The following is a 20,563-nucleotide window of genomic DNA, read 5'->3' as shown; positions in this document are numbered from 1 at the left end:
TCCCTCCCTCCCTCACCGTCAACCACTCATCCCTCCATCCACCCATCCCTCCTTTACCGTCAACCACCCATCCCTCCCTCCTTTACAGTCAACCGTCATCATACTATTCATTTCATTCCGGCCTCTTCACAGCTTGTGTTCATCCCAAATGGAACCCTCTTCCCTATATACTGCACTACTTTTGACCAGTACCCTATGCCATTTGGACGCAACCCTGTACACCCCTTCAAATCAGTGGTCATACTTTCGACCAGAGTCCTATTGGCAATATGTTACGATTCGGGATGCAGACATACCATATGTTGAAACCCATATGAATAGAGGGGAAGTTAGTGGAGATCTTACCAGGAAGTTGTCATCCTGGAAGGCGTAGTGCAGGGTGGTGATCCACTGGCTGTCCCCGTTCACCAGCACGTCCCGCTCCTCCCGGAAACACGCCGTCTGAGGGAGAGGTCAAAAGGGTAATCATTATATAAACAAAATGAATGGAATGTACTGTAGCTACTCTCATTGGCACACACTTTGGTCCATCACACTTCGGTCCAACCTGTGTGTATACTGAATTCCTGTGTCTGCTAGTGGTGGACAACCATAGAATCAATAGATTGTATTTCTATCTTTATGTGGGAAACACCGTTTCAGATCCTTTAGGGGTCAATTACATTACATTTACATTACATTTAAGTCATTTAGCAGACGCTCTTATCCAGAGCGACTTACAAATTGGTGCATTCACCTTATGACATCCAGTGGAACAGCCACTTTACAATAGTGCATCTAAATCTTTTAGGGGGGTGAGAAGGGTTACTTATCCTATCCTAGGTATTCCTTAAAGAGGTGGGGTTTCAAGTATTTTCAATTCAATTACACTTTCTAACAAACTTATAAAATAGTCAAATTAATCTATTTCCATCTGTATGAACAACCTGTAGCTAGACTATGTCATGGGGTACATTAATGAGGACATGGGTTTGAGAGTTGCGTTTATATTGCAGACAGTTTCCCATGTCCAGAGACAGCCAGACACAGTGGGGAGTTCGGTTCTATGAGCCTGAGGTATGAAAACTGCAAGCCCGGGGGACCACTGGGAACGGCTACACAGACACACACACAGAACACTGAACAGCTGCCAATTAAAAGAAAAGCACAGCAGCAACAGATATACTGAGTCCACTGGTTCGAATCCCCAAGCCAACTAGGTGAAAAAATCTGTTGATGTACCCTTGAGCAAGGCACTTATCCCTAATTGCTGCTGTAAGTCTCTCTGGATAAGAGCGTCTGCTAAATGACTAAAATGTAAATACACTGAACACATACCACATGATCGCTCTCTGATACTGAAAATAGGTTCTAAAGTTGAATTAAGTTATGTATTCAAATTCACATTTTATATTCTAAACTTGAGACATGCACATGTAACTGACAATTATATTAACATTTTGCATTGAATGTTTAATGCAATGTTTATGGAAAAGCCATGGAGTTACATAATGCTAACTCAACTTAGTATCCAGCCCTGAGTAGTGCTGTAATGCTATGGCTGTTGTTAGTATTTAGCCCAGAGTAGCAAATGCTATAATACTATTGCTGTTGTTAGTATTTAGCCCAGAGTAGCAAATGATATAATACTGTTGCTGTTGTCAGCATTTAGCCCTGCTCTAATGTTATCGCGATTGTTAGCATTTAGAGCTGCTGTAACATTATGGCAGTTGTTAGCATTTAGCCCTGCTGTAATGCTATGGCGGTTGTTAGCATTTAGCCCTGCTGTAATGCTACGATGGAATTTTGCGCTGCTGTAACGGTGTAATGCTATGGCGGTTGTTAGCATTTAGTCCTAGTGTAATGCTATGGCGGTTGTTAGCATTTAGTCCTAGTGTAATGCTATGGCAGTTGTTAGCATTTAGCCCTGCTGTAATGCTACGGCAGTTGTTAGCATTTAGCCCTGCTGTAATGCTATGGCGGTTGTTAGCATTTAGCCCTGCTGTAATGCTACGACGGTTGTTAGCATTTAGCGCTGCTGTAACGGTGTAATGCTATGGCGGTTGTTAGCATTTAACACTGCTGTAATGCTATGGCGGTTGTTGTTACTAGCCAGAACTCACCTCAGCTCTCTTCAGCATCTCCCACTTATTGAGGATCTTCATGGCGAACACCTTGTCTGCATTCTTCACCTTAACCACAGCAACCTACAGGAAGCATGGGAGAGAAGGAGAGTTTGAGGAGAGAAAGTTTCCATCCACCAAATTAATTACATCTAACCTGTCATGTTCAATAGGGCAAACCATGGGAAATAAATCCGCTCAGTTCCAAAACGTTTTCTCCCTACTGAACTTGACCCACTCCTGTTAGATTAGGAAAGGGGAGTGAACGAGGGCAGAAGGGGAGTGAGCATCTTTGTGGAATGAAACACGGCCATAGAGTTAGAGGAGGAGAAGTGGAAGAGAAAAGAAGGCGGACAGGAAGTGACATAGGACATGAAGATAGTGACCCCTGAGACACACACAGCTGGGATCTTTTGGCTTAAGGGCCTCAACGTGCCATAGCCACACGGCAGCACAGATAACACTCATTACAATGGGTTTGCAGGAAGGATAGGAAAGCTAGCTGGCTAAACTACTGTTAAGTGATAACGTCTAACACAGCCCCAGTCAGCCCCCATGGTTAGACATGAGTGTAGTAAAGAGCATTCCTAAAACGAGTTGAATTGCAACTGTAGCGAGGACAGAGGACTTCAGCAGGCAGGATTCTTCCCTCCTGCCTGCCAGCCAGAGGACACCTGAGAAAGCCTTCTTCACTTCAGCTTCCCCACAACTCCCTCCTCCACCACGGAAGGAATTTAAACCACAATCATCCCCACACAGTCACACACAGTCACACACAGTCACACACAGTCACACACAGTCACACACAGTCACACACAGTCACACACACTCTGCCTTATTGGAGTCTGAGATGAAGAAAAATAAGGAGAATGCTAAATTCAACACAATGACAACATGCCTCCGCTGTTTGGGTTTCTCCTGCTGGTCTGATGTGGGAGGAGGAGGAGAGGGGGGGAAGCTTCTTGGCAGTGTCCCTGTGTATAGCGTGTGTAATCCCCCCACCCCGTTTTCTTAGCTTTCTCCACTCAGACATGTGTCGGAGCTTGACATGTACGACAGCTGTAGTGTTATAAAAGCAATTAATCAGGAGAGCCGAAACATCACGCACAGACACCTAAATCTCTCTCCCAACGAACAGACAGACGCGGTCTCTCTCCCAGCTGACTATGAGAAGACCCTGCTCATAAATGTCCTCTTTCGCCTCCGTTTTCAGTTCACACAGCTTCCCACTTCTTACTCTTCTGTAGAGTTTTTCCTAAACCTTTCCCAAATATCCCAGCTTTTTCAAAAATCACATTTTGAGAATTCCCTCCCTGCTTAACTGGTATTAACTCCAACTGGTATGTCTGAGAGAAAAAAACGGGGAATATTTTTCAGAAATACCAGTAGGATTCCTTAAACAGAAGAGAATAAACAGCCTCAAAATGGGATTTCTGAAAAACCTAAGACGTTTTCTGGAATTCTGCTAAACTCCTCCCTGGGAAAGGCGGTCATCAGTAGATGTGAATGGTCTCACTCCCCTATCTGAGAGATCCACTGCAGCCCTCATCCTCCACATACAACACCCGTTCTACCAGTCACATTCTGGTAACCTCTTGGTGTTAGGGGGCAGTATTTTCATTTTTGGAAGAAAAAAAATACGTTCCCGTTTTAAAACGGGATATTTTGTCAGGACAAGATGCTAGAATATGCATATAATTGACAGATTTGGATAGAAAACACTAACGTTTCCAAAACTGTAAAGATATTGTCTGTGAGTATAACAGAACTGATGTTGCAGGCGAAAGCCTGAGAGAAATCCAATCCGGAAGTGCCCCAGGTTTTGAAAGCGCTGCGTTCCAATGACTCCCTATTCAGCTGTGAATGTACCATCAACGAGCTTACACTTTCTACGTATTCCCCAAGGTGTCTACAGCATTGTGGCGTAGTTTTACGCATTTCTGTTGAAGAATAGCCTAACATTGCGTAAGTGGTCACATGGTGGCTCCGAGAGAGATTATCGCGTAAAGTGCAGAGGTAGCCATTACTCCAATCGGTCCTAGAGAAAAAGCAATTGTCCCGACGGATATATTATCGAATAGATATTAGAAAAACTCCTTGAGGATGGATTCTAAACAACGTTTTCCATGTTTCTGTCGATATTATGGAGCTAATTTTGAATATTTTTCGGCGTTGTGGTGACCACAATTTCCGGGCGATTTTTCAGCCAAACGTGAAGAACAAACGGAGCTATTTCACCTACAAAAATAATATTTTGGGAAAAATGAACTTTGGCTGTCTACCTTGGAGTCTCGTGAGTGAAAACATCCAAAGTTCATCAAAGGTAAACGATTTAATTTGATTGCTTTTCTGCTTTCCGTGACAAGTTTGCCTGCTGCTAGCAAGGCATAATGCTATGCTACGATAAACTTACACAAATGCTTGTCTAGCGTTGGCTGTAAAGCATATTTTGAAAATCTGAGGTGACAGGGTGATTAACAAAAGGCTAAGCTGTGTTCCAATATATTTCACTTGTGATTTTCATGAATAGGAATATTTTCTAGGAAGATGTATGTCCGCTGCGTTATGCTAATTAGTGTCAGATGATGATAACGGTCCCGTTCACGGGCTGGGCGTCACTACAGGTTAAAGGTCCCCAAAGTACACACATCCCTGGGTCGCTCCTCTTTTCAGTTCGCTGCTGCTAGCGACTGGAACGAGCTGCAAAAAACACTCAAACTGGACAGTTTTATCTCAATCTCTTGATTCAAAGACTCATACATGAACACTCTTACTGACAGTTGTGGCTGCTTTGTATGATGTATTGCTGTCTCTACCTTTTTGACCTTTGTGCTGTTGACAATAATGTTTGTACCATGTGTTTGTGCTGCTACCATGTTGTTATGTTGTGTTTCTACCATGCTGTGCTGTCATGTGTTGCTGCCTTGTTATGTTGTTGTCTTAGGTCTCTCTTTATGTAGGGTTGTGCCTTGTTGTGATGTGTGTTTGGTCCTATATTTATACTGTATTTTATTTATTTATTAATCCCAGCCGCCCTCCCCTCAGGAGGCCTTTTGGTAAGCTGTCATTGTAAATAAGAATTTGTTCTAAACTGCCTTGCCTAGTTAAATAAAGGTTAAATACTAAATAAAATGGTAGATAACCTTTCAGTTACCCTATGATGGCGTTCCACTGGAATGACATAAGAGAGACCTCTGGCCAGAGACCTTTCAAATCATAATGACCTCATTATCATTAAGTATATCTAATCCTACAGTCTTTGCCTGCCGACCACTGGAAACTGTTGTTGTGAATGTAAATACTTTTAAATGTAACTAATTAATTACACAAATCCAGCCACTTTTTCTAGCTAACTCAAACGCTTTGATTAGCATGTAGGCTACAGATACTAGGCTTTATGAAATAAACTGGCAGATCTGGGCCTGTTGACAGAGCACAGAAGGCACAGAGACTTAGGCCTCTTCAACACAAGCTGCTAGAGGGGACATAGTAAACACAGGGACCAGGGCTGGGGCACAACCATGTTGTTCTTCCACTCACAGTGAAATAAAACCCCAATAAAAAAAAGAGTCTGAAAGAGGCCATAGTGAACTCAGCACTCGGCATAGCGCCAACCAACATGCTCCACCACACCTGGGTTCAAACAATATTCAAAGTCTTTCCAATACTTTCAGCTTTTGCTCTAGCCTGCCTGGAGTGGCAGATGGGTAGAGTTTGCCGGTTTGGAACTATTCCATTGGTGTATGAAGCCAGGCAAGCTCAATCAACCACAGATAAAGTATTTGAAATAATTTCAAATAGTATTTGATCCCAGGTCACTCAGCAGCACAGCAGCTAACCTAACAAACTATAATATACAACAACCATGTGTCACAGATCATGAAACCTTACATAGCTGAGTTTCTGCTGCCATCGCTAGCTACCTGCCTAGCTCACCAACATTCCCCAGGTTTGAGATCACACACAATAGAAGACATAATAAAAACTATATTTCAACTCAGGCCCCCAAGCTGTGAATAAGAAAAATAAAGGGTTGGTTTCAGTTCAATTTTTTTAATGAGTATTTTCTTCTTCCACAATGATGGTGAAGAAGAGAACAAAGGATTCTCTTACATGTTGAGTCATGCAGATAGCATGTAGCCTAGCGGCCAGCCTTGCTGCTGAAATCACAGAACAAGGGTAGATAACTCAGAAAATATTGATAATCATTTGTCATAATCACAATCATAATCAAAAATGGATTGTATTTGAAGATAACAATAATTTCATACCTATATTACATTGAGACACCATCACATATATTTTATTTGTGTGAAAACTTTGGAACAGATTTCCTAAATTAAAAAAATGTTTAGGACTGAATTCCTTGACTATATTGTATTTGCATGCATTGTTTGGTTGTTGTATTTGTTTCTAAGCTCTATGGAGGCTACACTTTAAATGCTTTGGTCTTTGCTGATGACTTGCAAGATTATTTATATTAAAGAAACTTTCTGGTGATTTTTATTTTATTTATTATTTTACGTACAATAAAAAGTCACAAAATAGGCTTACCTCTCCAAAGGCTCCTCGTCCAATCACCTTGAGGATCTCAAAGTCCTCCTTGTGTAGGCGCAGCTGTTTGACCATGGAGGTGAAGGGTTTGGCTGCAGGAGAGAAAGAGAGGTTAGCATTCTGGGGACTCATTTATAAATAGTGCGTAGTGTAGGTAAATATTGTGTAGGCTACGCCAGTTTTCAAAAAAAGGTCGGCATTTATACAAAATGTTACTTGACCTGAGAATACGCAAAGTCGAACAATTGGCATCAAGATTAAATTCATAAAACTGAGAATTTAAAAAATGCTGTATATTTAAAATGTGACAAAGCAAGTGTCACTAGTAGTGATATCAGGTGTCTCTCTTCCAGGCTGTCAAGCCCTGTATGCTGAGGGGTTAATACTATATATAATATTACTTTTATTTCTACTTTGCACATTCTTCCACTGCAAATCTACCATTCCAGTGTTTTACTTGCTATATTGTATTTACTTCACCACCATGGCCTTTTTTTGCCTTTACCTCCCTTATCTCACCTCATTTGCTCACATTGTATATAGACTTGTTTCTACTGTATTATTGACTGTATGTTTGTTTTACTCCATGTGTAACTGTGTTGTTGTATCTGTCGAACTGCTTTGCTTTATCTTGGCCAGGTCGCAATTGTAAATGAGAACTTGTTCTCAACTTGCCTACCTGGTTAAATAAAGGTGAAATAAATAAAAAATAAAACAAATATAGGGTTAACCTATTGAGATATTGATATAGGGTCAATCTATTATTTTGACTGTAGTAAATGACAGTGGTCCGGATGTACAGAGGGCAGTGATTCCCTCACGACGCCAGGACAGCGGAGTCAATCACCACCTTCCAGAGACACCTGAAACCCCACCTCTTTAAGGAATACCTAGGATAGGATAAAGTAATCCTTCTCACCCCCCTTAAAAGATTTAGATGCACTATTGTAAAGTGGCTGTTCCACTGGATGTCATAAGGTGAATGCACCAATTTGTAAGTCGCTCTGGATAAGAGCGTCTGCTAAATGACTTAAATGTAATGTATGTAAATGTTAAATGTAAATGTAGTGATAAAATTGTCTATTGTTACTCTCACATTTACCCTAGCCTAGCACTCCTGGCGGAAATGGACCAATGTGGGTCACCGGTGTGACTCACAAAGGTAAGCTGGAGCCAAAACACAAGCAGCATTTCCCTACTTTGTGGAGAAACACCATTCATCCACTTCCTTGTTTACTGGATCAATCCTCCAATAACCCTGAGGTAGACTGCCAGTTGGTTGGCTCACCAGGGTAGGAATACTGTAGGAGTAGGAGATGTAAAGTTCTATTGAACATAATAAAGATCTATTTAATGCCTATGGTCTAGTTGTTAGGATTTGACCTAGGCCTACAGATCTGTGAGCACTTTGCTTAGGTCAACCCTTTTGCACGTGTAAGCAGAACACCTGGTTCACATCAAATTGTAATTCATTCATTCATTCCATCCATCCATCCATCCATCCATCCACTTGTTAGTCTTCCAGCCTGGTCCAGTTATCAAAATGCAGGCTGATCCAGAGTACCCTGGCTCCCCTGTCAGAGGCCCTGCAAAGGTCACAGCCAGCCAGAGGAAGTCCCTTGATCTTCTCACTATCCACAGAGAACAGACCAGACCAAAGCTACTACTTCATTACTACAACACACAGACAGGCTACTACTTCATTACTACAACACACAGACAGGCTACTACTTCATTACTACAACACACAGACAGGCTACTACTTCATTACTACAACACACAGACAGGCTACTACTTCATTACTACAACACACAGACAGGCTACTACTTCATTACTACAACACACAGACAGGCTAATACTTCATTACTACAACACACAGACCGGCTACTACTTCATTTTGCTGTGTGGTATGACGAATACCGATGTCCCTTCCGTGTTTATTTGTATTGTAAGAGTGCGCGTTTTTCAACAACTGAAAGTAATTTGGGAAATGGCATTAGCAATTACTGGGTTTTCAACAAATATTTCACAAGAGTCTGACATTTTCCTTATGTCCGGTGTCCACATTGTTGGAAGTAGAACGAGCCGACGCTTAGCTTGGCACACACTTCTCACTTTACTTGTTGCCATGAATTCACACACATTCAACCTGGCTCTGTTCAGGAAAAATATTCTCCAAACATAGGCCCCTGTGAAAAAGGGAAATGCCTGCTGAAATAAAACAAATATCCAGAGAGCTCAACCTCTCCCTTATTCCCCCACTCTTCTCCCAGCCAGCCAGTTAGGCCTAGTTGGCATGGCAGGGAGACAGCCAGTCTGACCTACCTGGCACAAAGCTCTGCTATCACACTCCAATCACTGGCCAGTACAGACCCCTGGCCGGTACAAACCCCTGGCCGGTACAAACCCCTGGCCGGTACAGACCCCTGGCCGGTACAGACCCCTGGCCGGTACAGACCCCTGGCCGGTACAGACCCCTGGCCGGTACAGACCCCTGGCCGGTACAAACCCCTGGCCGGTACAGACCCCTGGCCGGTACAAACCACTGGTATACAGTGCCTTTCATTAGGTATTCAGACCCCTGGACTTTTCCCCACATTGTTCGGTTACACCCTTATTCTAAAAAAATGTTTTTTTATTATTCTCAATTTACACACCATACCCCATAATGACAAGGCAACATTTTTACATTTTTGCTAATTTATTGAAAAAGAAATATGAAGTATTCAGACCCTTTACCCAGTACTTTGTTGAAGCACCTTTGGCAGCGATTACAGCCTCAAGTCTTCATGGGAATGATGCTACAAGCTTGGCATTTGGAGAGTTTCTCCCATTCTTCTCTGCAGATCCTCTCAAGCTCTGTCAGGTTAGATGAGGAGCGTCTCTGCACGGCTATTTTCAGGTCTCTCCAGAGATGTTAGATCGGGTTCAAGTCCAGACTCTGGCTGGGCCAGTCAAGGACAATCAAAGACTTGTCCCGAAGCCACTCCTGCATTGTCCTGGCTGTGTGCTTAGGTTTGTTGTCCTGTTGGGAGGTGAACCTTCACCCCAGTCTGAGGTCCTTAGCACTCTGGAGCAGGTTTTCATCAAGGATCTCTCTGTACTTTGCTCCGTTCATCTTTGCCTTCATCCTAACTAGTCTCCCAGTTCCTGCTGCTGAAAAACAACCCCACAGCATGATACTGCCACCACCATGCTTCACCATAGGGATGGTGCCAGGGTTTCTAGCCTAGATGTGATGCTCGGCATTCAGGCCAAAGAGTTCAATCTTGGTTGTCAGACCAGAGATTCTTGTTTCTCATGGTTTGAGAGTCTTTAGGTGCCTTTTGGAAAATTCCAAGCGGCCTGTCATTTGCGTTTTACTGAGGAAAGGCTTCCGTCTGGTCAGTCTACCATAAAGGCCTAATTGGTGGAGTGCTGCAGAGATGGGAGAACCTTCCAGAAGGACAACCACCTCCACATAGCTCTGTCAGAGTGATCGGGTTCTTGGTCACCTCCCTGACCAAGACCCTTCTCCCCTGATTGCTCAGATTGGCTGGGTGGCTAGCTCTAGGAAGAGTCTTGGTTGTTCCAAACGTCTTCCATTTAAGAATGATGGAGGCCACTGTGTTCTTGGGAACCTTCAATGCTGTATAATTGTTTTGGTACCCTTCCCCAGATCTGTGCCTCGACACAATCCTGTCTCGGAGCTCTACGGACAATTCCTTCGACCTCATGGCTTCGATTTTGCCCTGACATGCACTGCCAACTGTGGGACCTTATATAGACGGGTGTGTGCCTTTCCAAATCATGTCCAATCAATTGAATTTACCACAGATGGACTCCAACCAAGTCGTAGAAACATCTCAAGGATGATCAATGGAAACAGGATGCACCTGAACTCAACTTCGAGTCTCATAGCAAAGGGTCTGAATACTTATTTAAATAAGGTATTTTTGTTTTTAATACATATATAAAAACCTGTTTTTGCTTTGTAATTATGGGGTACTGCGTGTAGATTGCTGAGGAAATTGTTTTATGTATTCGATTTTAGAATAAGGCTGTAACATAACAAAATATGGAAAAAGGTCAAGAGGTCTGAATACTTTCTGAAGGCCCTGTATATAAACACTGTACCTGATAAAGTCATGAAATTGAAGACAAGTGACCATAGATCATCTTCTAATATGTAGGTCATCAGACTTGTTTCAACTGACCCCAAGTCTGCTACCATGTGTAGGGGCTACTAAGAGAGAGGGGTAGGGGAGGAGAGTACCGGAGTAGAGTAGGGGAGACACTTACTGCAGTTCACTGATGAGTGGGTAAGTGAGGCAAGCATTGGCAAAACCACCAAGATGATGAGAAAGTCTATCGGAAAGCCCAGAAAACTAGCCAGGCCACTACTACTACAAAGGGCCTGAAGAGAGACTGTTGCCCAACTCCCTTTCCTTAAAGCTGACATGCACAGTTGTGCTCGTAGTTAAAGGGTGTCTCACTAGGAGTGTACAGAGCAAATGCCAGCCCAGGACTGACGATATCAGTTACTGCCTAAGAAATAAATAACAGCAGTCAATTTCCACAGAACGAGCCTAGCATACATTCTGGTGCAGAAAGGTTTATTACAAAGGCAAGCCCACAGCCGCCTTGCGAGAGTGTTTATCAGTCTGATTTATAAATGGAAACCATTTGTGTGGATGTAGTGAACTTGAACACAAGATTAGTTACTAGGCCTAGACACATGGTCTCATACACACAAACGCACACACGCAAACACACACAGCCCCAGTCTCGCTCAGATATACCCAACGATCATGTGCCGATTTGTCCTAGAGTGAAGAAATGTACATCACACCCTTTTTACTCCGAGCTTCAGACAAAGGTCTTCCAGTTCTACATCTTTATCTTCACTATCAAAATATACAGGTCGGCCAAACATAGCAACAGTTGCTATGTCAAGGTGTGGCACACGTCATTTTGTAGTGCTTTCAACGTGACTATCCAACCAAACCGTGACTTTGTCTGGAGGGCTTTTCTTTGATGGTTTTGCGAAAGCTTAGTAACGGCGTCTACTATTGCTAGAGCGAGACTGACAATGTCACTAATATGAGTGTTCCGGTGGTCAGAAATACAGGATTTGTGAGTGACTGTATGCAGAACAACTGGAAAAACATGAGTGGATCCTACTAATCCACAGACCAACTGGTTTAGCCCAGATGCTGCTCCTCAGACAGATCCAGGTCCATTAGAAGAAGTTTATTATCCACAGACACTACGATGCAGCTGAATGAAAATATTGTACTTCTGTAGAGCGTAAGACAAGTGTGTTCATTCACCTAATGTCATGGTCAATATGGTAACCGGGCGTCACCGTAGCGTTCTGTGCTTTCAATACTGTGTGTTTAGGCCTAGGCCTGCGTGCGTAAGCAGGTGTGCGTGTTCTTTTGAACAAGTCCCTCTCCATGTGTGCTGGCCTGCATACATGTGCCAATGTAAATTTGCTCTACCCTCTCTGTACCTGAAACAGAAACAGGTACAGGAGAGAGAGAAGATCCTACATCCATTACAGAGAGGGGGAACATCTGGAAGCCATGAGAGGGATTATTTATGGCCAGTGAGGTAACAACAAAAACATGCTGTCTCCAGGAGAGAGAGAAAGACACCTTGTATTGTTACACTAGGTCAGGCCTGGGAATGGGTTTTCACAGCACTATTGGAAGCATATTCCTCAAGTTAGACCTTGTAATAAGTGTGGATAGGATTTTTTTTCCCCTGCATGGCCACGTGACCAGAGTTGTTTAGCAATGATATTATTTAGGACCAAGAGTTTTTCCTGACTACATGACCTGACCGGGAAAGAATGGCCTTCTGCTTCCCCCCTCCTCCATTGTATACAAAATCTCTTGGGTGATAGTTGTGGTCTTTCACTAGTCACCTAATAAGGGATCTGTGTCCAGACTGCTACCTTTCCCCTCAAACTCAAAATGGCTGTATGACCTCAGGACTTGACGGCGTCAGCAGTATCTAACATTTATACTAAAGCTGCCTTCTCAGTCTCTATTGAATAGGAGACTCTCCGTTTCAACTGGACTTCCTCGTTAAATAAATTATCAAATTAGGCTACAAATTTAGCAAGGGAAACCGCTGCACAGTCAGTGGTGCCGTCGTCCGGGGAAACCGCTGCACAGTCAGTGGTGCCGTCGTCCGGGGAAACCGCTGCACAGTCAGTGGTGCCGTCGTCCGGGGAAACCGCTGCACAGTCAGTGGTGCCGTCGTCCGGGGAAACCGCTGCACAGTCAGTGCAAAAATAATGTGCACTTTCCAATAGGCTACTACCCAAGCAGCTTCTAACGAGAGGGACCCAAGCAGCTTCTAACGAGGGGGACTCAAGCAGCTTCTAACGAGGGGGACCCAAGCAGCTTCTAACGAGGGGGACCCAAGCAGCTTCTAACGAGGGGGACCCAAGCAGCTTCTAACGAGGGGGACCCAAGCAGCTTCTAACGAGGGGGACCCAAGCAGCTTCTAACGAGGGGGACCCAAGCAGCTTCTAACGAGGGGGACCCAAGCAGCTTCTAACGAGAGGGACCCAAGCAGCTTCTAACGAGAGGGACCCAAGCAGCTTCTAACGAGAGGGACCCAAGCAGCTTCTAACGAGAGGGACCCAAGCAGCTTCTAACGAGAGGGACCCAAGCAGCTTCTAACGAGAGGGACCCAAGCAGCTTCTAACGAGGGGGACCCAAGCAGCTTCTAACGAGGGGGACCCAAGCAGCTTCTAACGAGGGGGACCCAAGCAGCTTCTAACGAGAGGGACCCAAGCAGCTTCTAACGAGAGGGACCCAAGCAGCTTCTAACGAGAGGGACCCAAGCAGCTTCTAACGAGAGGGACCCAAGCGTCAACCATGAAACATTAAGGAAAACGCTGCACACGCTTCATGCTCTCAGGTGATTTTCTACAGCGTTTCAACCCTCAGGTCTTCATCAGGCATCCATATCCCAGATGGGGTTGGAAGATCCTATATATAGGGGCAGTGCTCAGTGACATCACTTCCTGAAACAGGAGGAAAAAATATATATGGTTTACAACAAGTGTCAACCATCCAGGTAACTTTTTAGCCATTACGTTGCAAATAGCTTTAAAACATCCTGTAAATTACCCAAATTACAGGTGAAAATGTACCCCTTCAAGTCTCAGTCTCCATGTCTCCACTGATGTGAACAAGCCAAGGGGACTTCAATAGAATCCAAAGCATGTATTTTGTCATGTTTGGTATATATGCCATATGTCAGCCCATCATCGAAAGGAGGGTGCAACCATTAAATCATTAACAAGTACCTAAATACATAAACATGACTGGAATCCTGGGAATGACTTACATAGCATGTAAACATGCATCGGAGCAATACATTTACTTTATTGCTGCACTGCACACCAGTGACACCAGAGTTCAAAGAGCTATGTCGTCCCCCCAAGCCCTCCAAAGTACTAGGAGACCAACCACTAGGAGAAATGAGGAGCGGCCCAAATGGTACCCTTTAAAGTGCACTACTTTTGACCACACATTTACGCAAAAACTCCAGTAAGTCGATTTTCTCATATTGTTCACATTGTCCAGTGTGTAGCAGGGACGTAGGCGTAGTCAGTTTCCAAAACGGCTCAGACTACGCCGTTTTGGAAACGGAACAGGCTGTGCCTCACTTTCGCTGTGGTTAACATACAAACAGGATACTTCAAATATCAAGAAAGCTGAGGAGAGACGGGTGGGGACGAGACAAACTGATTCGATCGGCGTTGGGTCATGACTACTGAAGAAAGCTGAGGAGAGACGGGTGGGGACGAGACAAACTGATTCGATTGGCGTTGGGTCATGACTACTGAAGAAAGCTGAGGAGAGACGGGTGGGGACGAGACAAACTGATTCGATCGGCGTTGGGTCATGACTACTGAAGAAAGCTGAGGAGAGACGGGTGGGGACGAGACAAACTGATTCGATCGGCGTTGGGTCATGACTACTGAAGAAAGCTGAGGAGAGACGGGTGGGGACGAGACAAACTGATTCGATCGGCGTTGGGTCATGACTACTGAAGAAAGCTGAGGAGAGACGGGTGGGGACGAGACAAACTGATTCGATCGGCGTTGGGTCATGACTACTGGAAGGCTACGCATCAAGCAAAATGCCAGCATGATGAGAACATCGAATTACTGGAGTTTCTGTTTTGGCGTAATGTGAAACACATGCCACCTCAGCTCAACATGAACTGTCTGGCAGAGTTCAGCCTAGATTGACAGATACACTGTTTAGTTACACAATTGTATCATTGGAGGCTACACAAACCCTTTGGGCATAATAATTTAATGTAGACTAAGCACTAAACATGGTCAGGAATGCCTCCCTGCTGGTGTCAGAAGTGGGATCCTACCTACTGCTACACCGATGCATAGTCACTTTAATAACTACCTATATGTTACGTCAACTAACCCGTGCCCCCGCACATCGACTCTGTACCGGTGCCCCATGTATAGTCACTTTAATAACTACCTATATGTTATGTATAGTCGTCTAACCCGTGCCCCCCCGCACATCGACTCTGTAACACTACGTCAACTAACCGTGCCCCCGCATCGTGCCCCATGTTAGTCACTTTAATAACCCTATATGTTACGTCAACTAACCCGTGCACATCGACTCTGTACCGGTGCCCCATGTATAGTCACTTTAATAACTACCTATATGTTACGTCAACTAACCCGTGCCCCCGCACATCGACTCTGTACCGGTGCCCCATGTATAGTCACTTTAATAACTACCTATATGTTACGTCAACTAACCCGTGCCCCCGCACATCGACTCTGTACCGGTGCCCCATGTATAGTCACTTTAATAACTACCTATATGTTACGTCAACTAACCCGTGCCCCCACTTTAATAACACATCGACTCTGTACCGGTGCCCCATGTATAGTCACTTTAATAACTACCTATATGTTACGTCAACTAACCCGTGCCCCCCGCACATCGACTCTGTACCGGTGCCCCATGTATAGTCACTTTAATAACTACCTATATGTTACGTCAACTAACCCGTGCCCCCCCATGCACATCGACTCTGTACCGGTGCCCCATGTATAGTCACTTTAATAACTACCTATATGTTACGTGCCCCCGCACATCGACTCTGTACCGGTGCCCCATGTATAGTCACTTTAATAACTACCTATATGTTACGTCAACTAACCCGTGCCCCCGCACTTTAATAACACATCGACTCTGTACCGGTGCCCCATGTATAGTCACTTTAATAACTACCTATATGTTACGTCAACTAACCCGTGCCCCCGCACATCGACTCTGTACCGGTGCCCCATGTATAGTCACTTTAATAACTACCTATATGTTACGTCAACTAACCCGTGCCCCCGCACATCGACTCTGTACCGGTGCCCCATGTATAGTCACTTTAATAACTACCTATATGTTACGTCAACTAACCCGTGCCCCCGCACATCGACTCTGTACCGGTGCCCCATGTATAGTCACTTTAATAACTACCTATATGTTACGTGCCCCATGTATAGTCTAACCCGTGCCCCCGCACATCGACTCTGTACCGGTGCCCCATGTATAGTCACTTTAATAACTACCTATATGTTACGTCAACTAACCCGTGCCCCCGCACATCGACTCTGTACCGGTGCCCCATGTATAGTCACTTTAATAACTACCTATATGTTACGTCAACTAACCCGTGCCCCCGCACATCGACTCTGTACCGGTGCCCCATGTATAGTCACTTTAATAACTACCTATATGTTACGTCAACACTAACCCGTGCCCCCCCCGCACATCGACTCTGTACCGGTGCCCCATGTATAGTCACTTTAATAACTACCTATATGTTACGTCAACTAACCCGTGCCCCCGCACATCGACTCTGTACCGGTGCCCCATGTATAGTCACTTTAATAACTACCTATATGTTACACTTTAATAACTACCTATATGTCAACTAACCCGTGCCCCCCCCATGCACATCGACTCTGTACCGGTGCCCCATGTATAGTCACTTTAATAACTACCTATATGTTACGTCAACTAACCCGTGCCCCCGCACATCGACTCTGTACCGGTGCCCCATGTATAGTCACTTTAATAACTACCTATATGTTAACCCGTCAACTAACCCGTGCCCCCGCACATCGACTCTGTACCGGTGCCCCATGTATAGTCACTTTAATAACTACCTATATGTTACGTCAACTAACCCGTGCCCCCGCACATCGACTCTGTACCGGTGCCCCATGTATAGTCACTTTAATAACTACCTATATGTTACGTCAACTAACCCGTGCCCCCGCACATCGACTCTGTACCGGTGCCCCATGTATAGTCACTTTAATAACTACCTATATGTTACGCCCCATCAAATAACTAACCCGTGCCCCCGCACATCGCACATCGACTCTGTACCTGTACCGGTGCCCCATGTATAGTCACTTTAATAACTACCTATATGTTACGTCAACTAACCCGTGCCCCCGCACATCGACTCTGTACCAGTGCCCCATGTATAGTCACTTTAATAACTACCTATATGTTACGTCAACTAACCCGTGCCCCCGCACATCGACTCTGTACCGGTGCCCCATGTATAGTCACTTTAATAACTACCTATATGTTACGTCAACTAACCCGTGCCCCCCGCACATCGACTCTGTACCGGTGCCCCATGTATAGTCACTTTAATAACTACCTATATGTTACGTCAACTAACCCGTGCCCCCGCACATCGACTCTGTACCGGTGCCCCATGTATAGTCACTTTAATAACTACCTATATGTTACGTCAACTAACCCGTGCCCCCGCACATCGACTCTGTACCGGTGCCCCATGTATAGTCACTTTAATAACTACCTATATGTTACGTCAACTAACCCGTGCCCCCCGCACATCGACTCTGTACCGGTGCCCCATGTATAGTCACTTTAATAACTACCTATATGTTACGTCAACTAACCCGTGCCCCCGCACATCGACTCTGTACCGGTGCCCCATGTATAGTCACTTTAATAACTACCTATATGTTACGTCAACTAACCCGTGCCCCCCGCACATCGACTCTGTACCGGTGCCCCATGTATAGTCACTTTAATAACTACCTATATGTTACGTCAACTAACCCGTGCCCCCCCCATGTATAGTCACATCGACTCTGTACCGGTGCCCCATGTATAGTCACTTTAATAACTACCTATATGTTACGTCAACTAACCCGTGCCCCCGCACATCGACTCTGTACCGGTGCCCCATGTATAGTCACTTTAATAACTACCTATATGTTACCTAACCCGTGCCCCCGCACATCGACTCTGTGCCCCATGTATAGTCACTTTAATACCTGTTACGTCCAACTAACCCGTGCCCCCGCACATCGACTCTGTACCGGTGCCCCATGTATAGTCACTTTAATAACTACCTATATGTTACACTTTAATAACTACCTATATGTTACGTCAACTAACCCGTGCCCCCACTTTTAATAACACATCGACTCTGTACCTGTACCGTGCCCCATGTATAGTCACTTTAATAACTACCTATATGTTACGTCAACTAACCCGTGCCCCCGCACATCGACTCTGTACCGGTGCCCCATGTATAGTCACTTTAATAACTACCTATATGTTGTACCGGTGCCCCATGTATAGTCACTTTAATAACTAACCCGTGCCCCCCCCATGCACATCGACTCTGTACCGGTGCCCCATGTATAGTCACTTTAATAACTACCTATATGTTACGTCAACTAACCCGTGCCCCCCGCACATCGACTCTGTACCGGTGCCCCATGTATAGTCACTTTAATAACTACCTATATGTTACGTCAACTAACCCGTGCCCCCGCACATCGACTCTGTACCGGTGCCCCATGTATAGTCTCGCGATTTTTATTTTACTGCTGCTCTTTAATTACTTATTACTTTTATTTCTTATCCTTGTCCATATTTTTTAACTGCATTGTTGGTTAGGGGCTCGTAAGTAAGCATTTCACTGTTGTATTCGGCACGTGACTAATAGAATTTGATTTGACCGTCTGTCATTACAAACCCCACTGAACACAGCTCACTTACTTTATCGTGTTCTTATTTCTTTATCTTGTGGGTTTTTGTTTTACCTTGTCATTTTTACTATTACATTGTTGTTGATTACTTCATTGTTGGGGTTAGAGCTGGCAAGAAAGACATTTCACTATAGTTAACATGAAAACTTGAAACTTAACAGAGAGATTAGTTTAGAGGGGACTTAACCGCCTAGGGGGACCTCTTGAGACATGTGGACCATGCAGGAGGGTGGGAGAGAGATACAGCTGTCAGGGTATCTGCTGGTTTCACTGATAGTAGAACACAAGTGCCCATTTCTCAAATGAAGGAACACATGAGTTTACTGGTCTCTATGAGTCCTCCAAGGCTAGAACTGGGGCCTACATATCAGATTGCTCTGGGAGGTGATGAAGGGGGTTCCTCAGTCCCAGTCCTTATAACATGCCCCATGATGGAATTAATTGGATAGGACACAATAAGGCCAACAGCTAAGGGTAATGCTGACCTTCAAAGACATGTCAGTGTCAGAAAATATTGTCAGTTGATTGCGCTGCCAAAACACATGTAGGCTATATTGACTTTTATATGGAGTACCTAACATAGCTTTCAAGGTGTGAATCAACTACTGTAACCTTGAGAAGTAGGTGAGACGACTCTCTCCCTCCCCAATTAATTACCTAAATGACCTGAAACACAAAGTAAGGCTAGACTAGCACACCCAGCCCGCTGCCTACTACACCCTGCCCCGCTGCCTACTACACCCTGCCCCGCTGCCTACTACACCCTGCCCCGCTGCCTACTACACCCTGCCCCGCTGCCTAGCACACCCTGCCCCGCTGCCTACTACACCCTGCCCCGCTGCCTACTACACCCTGCCCCGCTGCCTACTACACCCTGCCCCGCTGCCTACTACACCCTGCCCCGCTGCCTACTACACCCTGCCCCGCTGCCTACTACACCCTGCCCCGCTGCCTACTACACCCTGCCCCGCTGCCTACTACACCCTGCCCCGCTGCCTACTACACCCTGCCCCGCTGCCTACTACACCCTGCCCCGCTGCCTACTACACCCTGCCCGCTGCCTACTACACCCTGCCCCGCTGCCTACTACACCCTGCCCCGCTGCCTACTACACCCTGCCCGCCTACTACACCCTGCCCGCTGCTACACCCTGCCCGCTGCCTACTACACCCTGCCCCGCTGCCTAGCACACCCTGCCCCGCTGCCTACTACACCCTGCCCCGCTGCCTACTACACCCTGCCCCGCTGCCTACTACACCCTGCCCCGCTGCCTACTACACCCTGCCCCGCTGCCTACTACACCCTGCCCCGCTGCCTACTACACCCTGCCCCGCTGCCTACTACACCCTGCCCCGCTGCCTACTACACCCTGCCCCGCTGCCTACTACACCCTGCCCCGCTGCCTACACACCCTGCCCCGCTGCCTAGCACACCCTGCCCCGCTGCCTAGCACACCCTGCCCCGCTGCCTAGCACACCCTGCCCCGCTGCCTAGCACACCCTGCCCCGCTGCCTAGCACACCCTGCCCCGCTGCCTACTACACCCTGCCCCGCTGCCTACTACACCCTGCCCGCTGCCTAATACACCCTGCCCGCTGCCTGTTACACCCAGCCCGCTGCCTACTACACCCTGCCCGCTGCCTGTTACACCCAGCCCGCTGCCTACTACACCCAGCCCCGCTGCCTACTACACCCTGCCCCGCTGCCTACTACACCCTGCCCGCTGCCTAGCACACCCTGCCCCGCTGCCTACTGTACCCTGCCTCGCTGCCTACTACACCCTGCCCCCGCTGCCTACTACACCCTGCCCCGCT

At 45.8% G+C, this 20,563-nt stretch overlaps 1 protein-coding gene across 11 annotated transcripts in view; it reads right to left on the bottom strand.

Annotated features, from left to right (window-relative positions):
- The window catches only part of LOC118386628 (serine/threonine-protein kinase MRCK alpha-like), a 134,139-nt gene that overhangs the window by 82,792 nt on the left and 30,784 nt on the right, over nt 1–20,563 (bottom strand). For all 11 annotated transcript variants that reach the window (XM_052523987.1, XM_052523985.1, XM_052523986.1 and 8 more), the window contains 3 exons: nt 6,657–6,748; nt 2,103–2,186; nt 346–441 (listed from right to left, as the gene is read on the bottom strand). In XM_052523987.1, the coding sequence (XP_052379947.1) occupies nt 346–441; nt 2,103–2,186; nt 6,657–6,748 (272 nt within the window). The remainder of the gene's footprint in view (nt 1–345; nt 442–2,102; nt 2,187–6,656; nt 6,749–20,563) is intronic.

Source organism: Oncorhynchus keta, chromosome 8 (assembly GCF_023373465.1).
Source record: "Oncorhynchus keta strain PuntledgeMale-10-30-2019 chromosome 8, Oket_V2, whole genome shotgun sequence".
Taxonomy (NCBI): domain Eukaryota; kingdom Metazoa; phylum Chordata; class Actinopteri; order Salmoniformes; family Salmonidae; genus Oncorhynchus; species Oncorhynchus keta.
The sequence above is the reverse complement of the archived record's forward strand: the minus strand, read 5'-3'. Positions and strand labels throughout refer to the sequence as shown.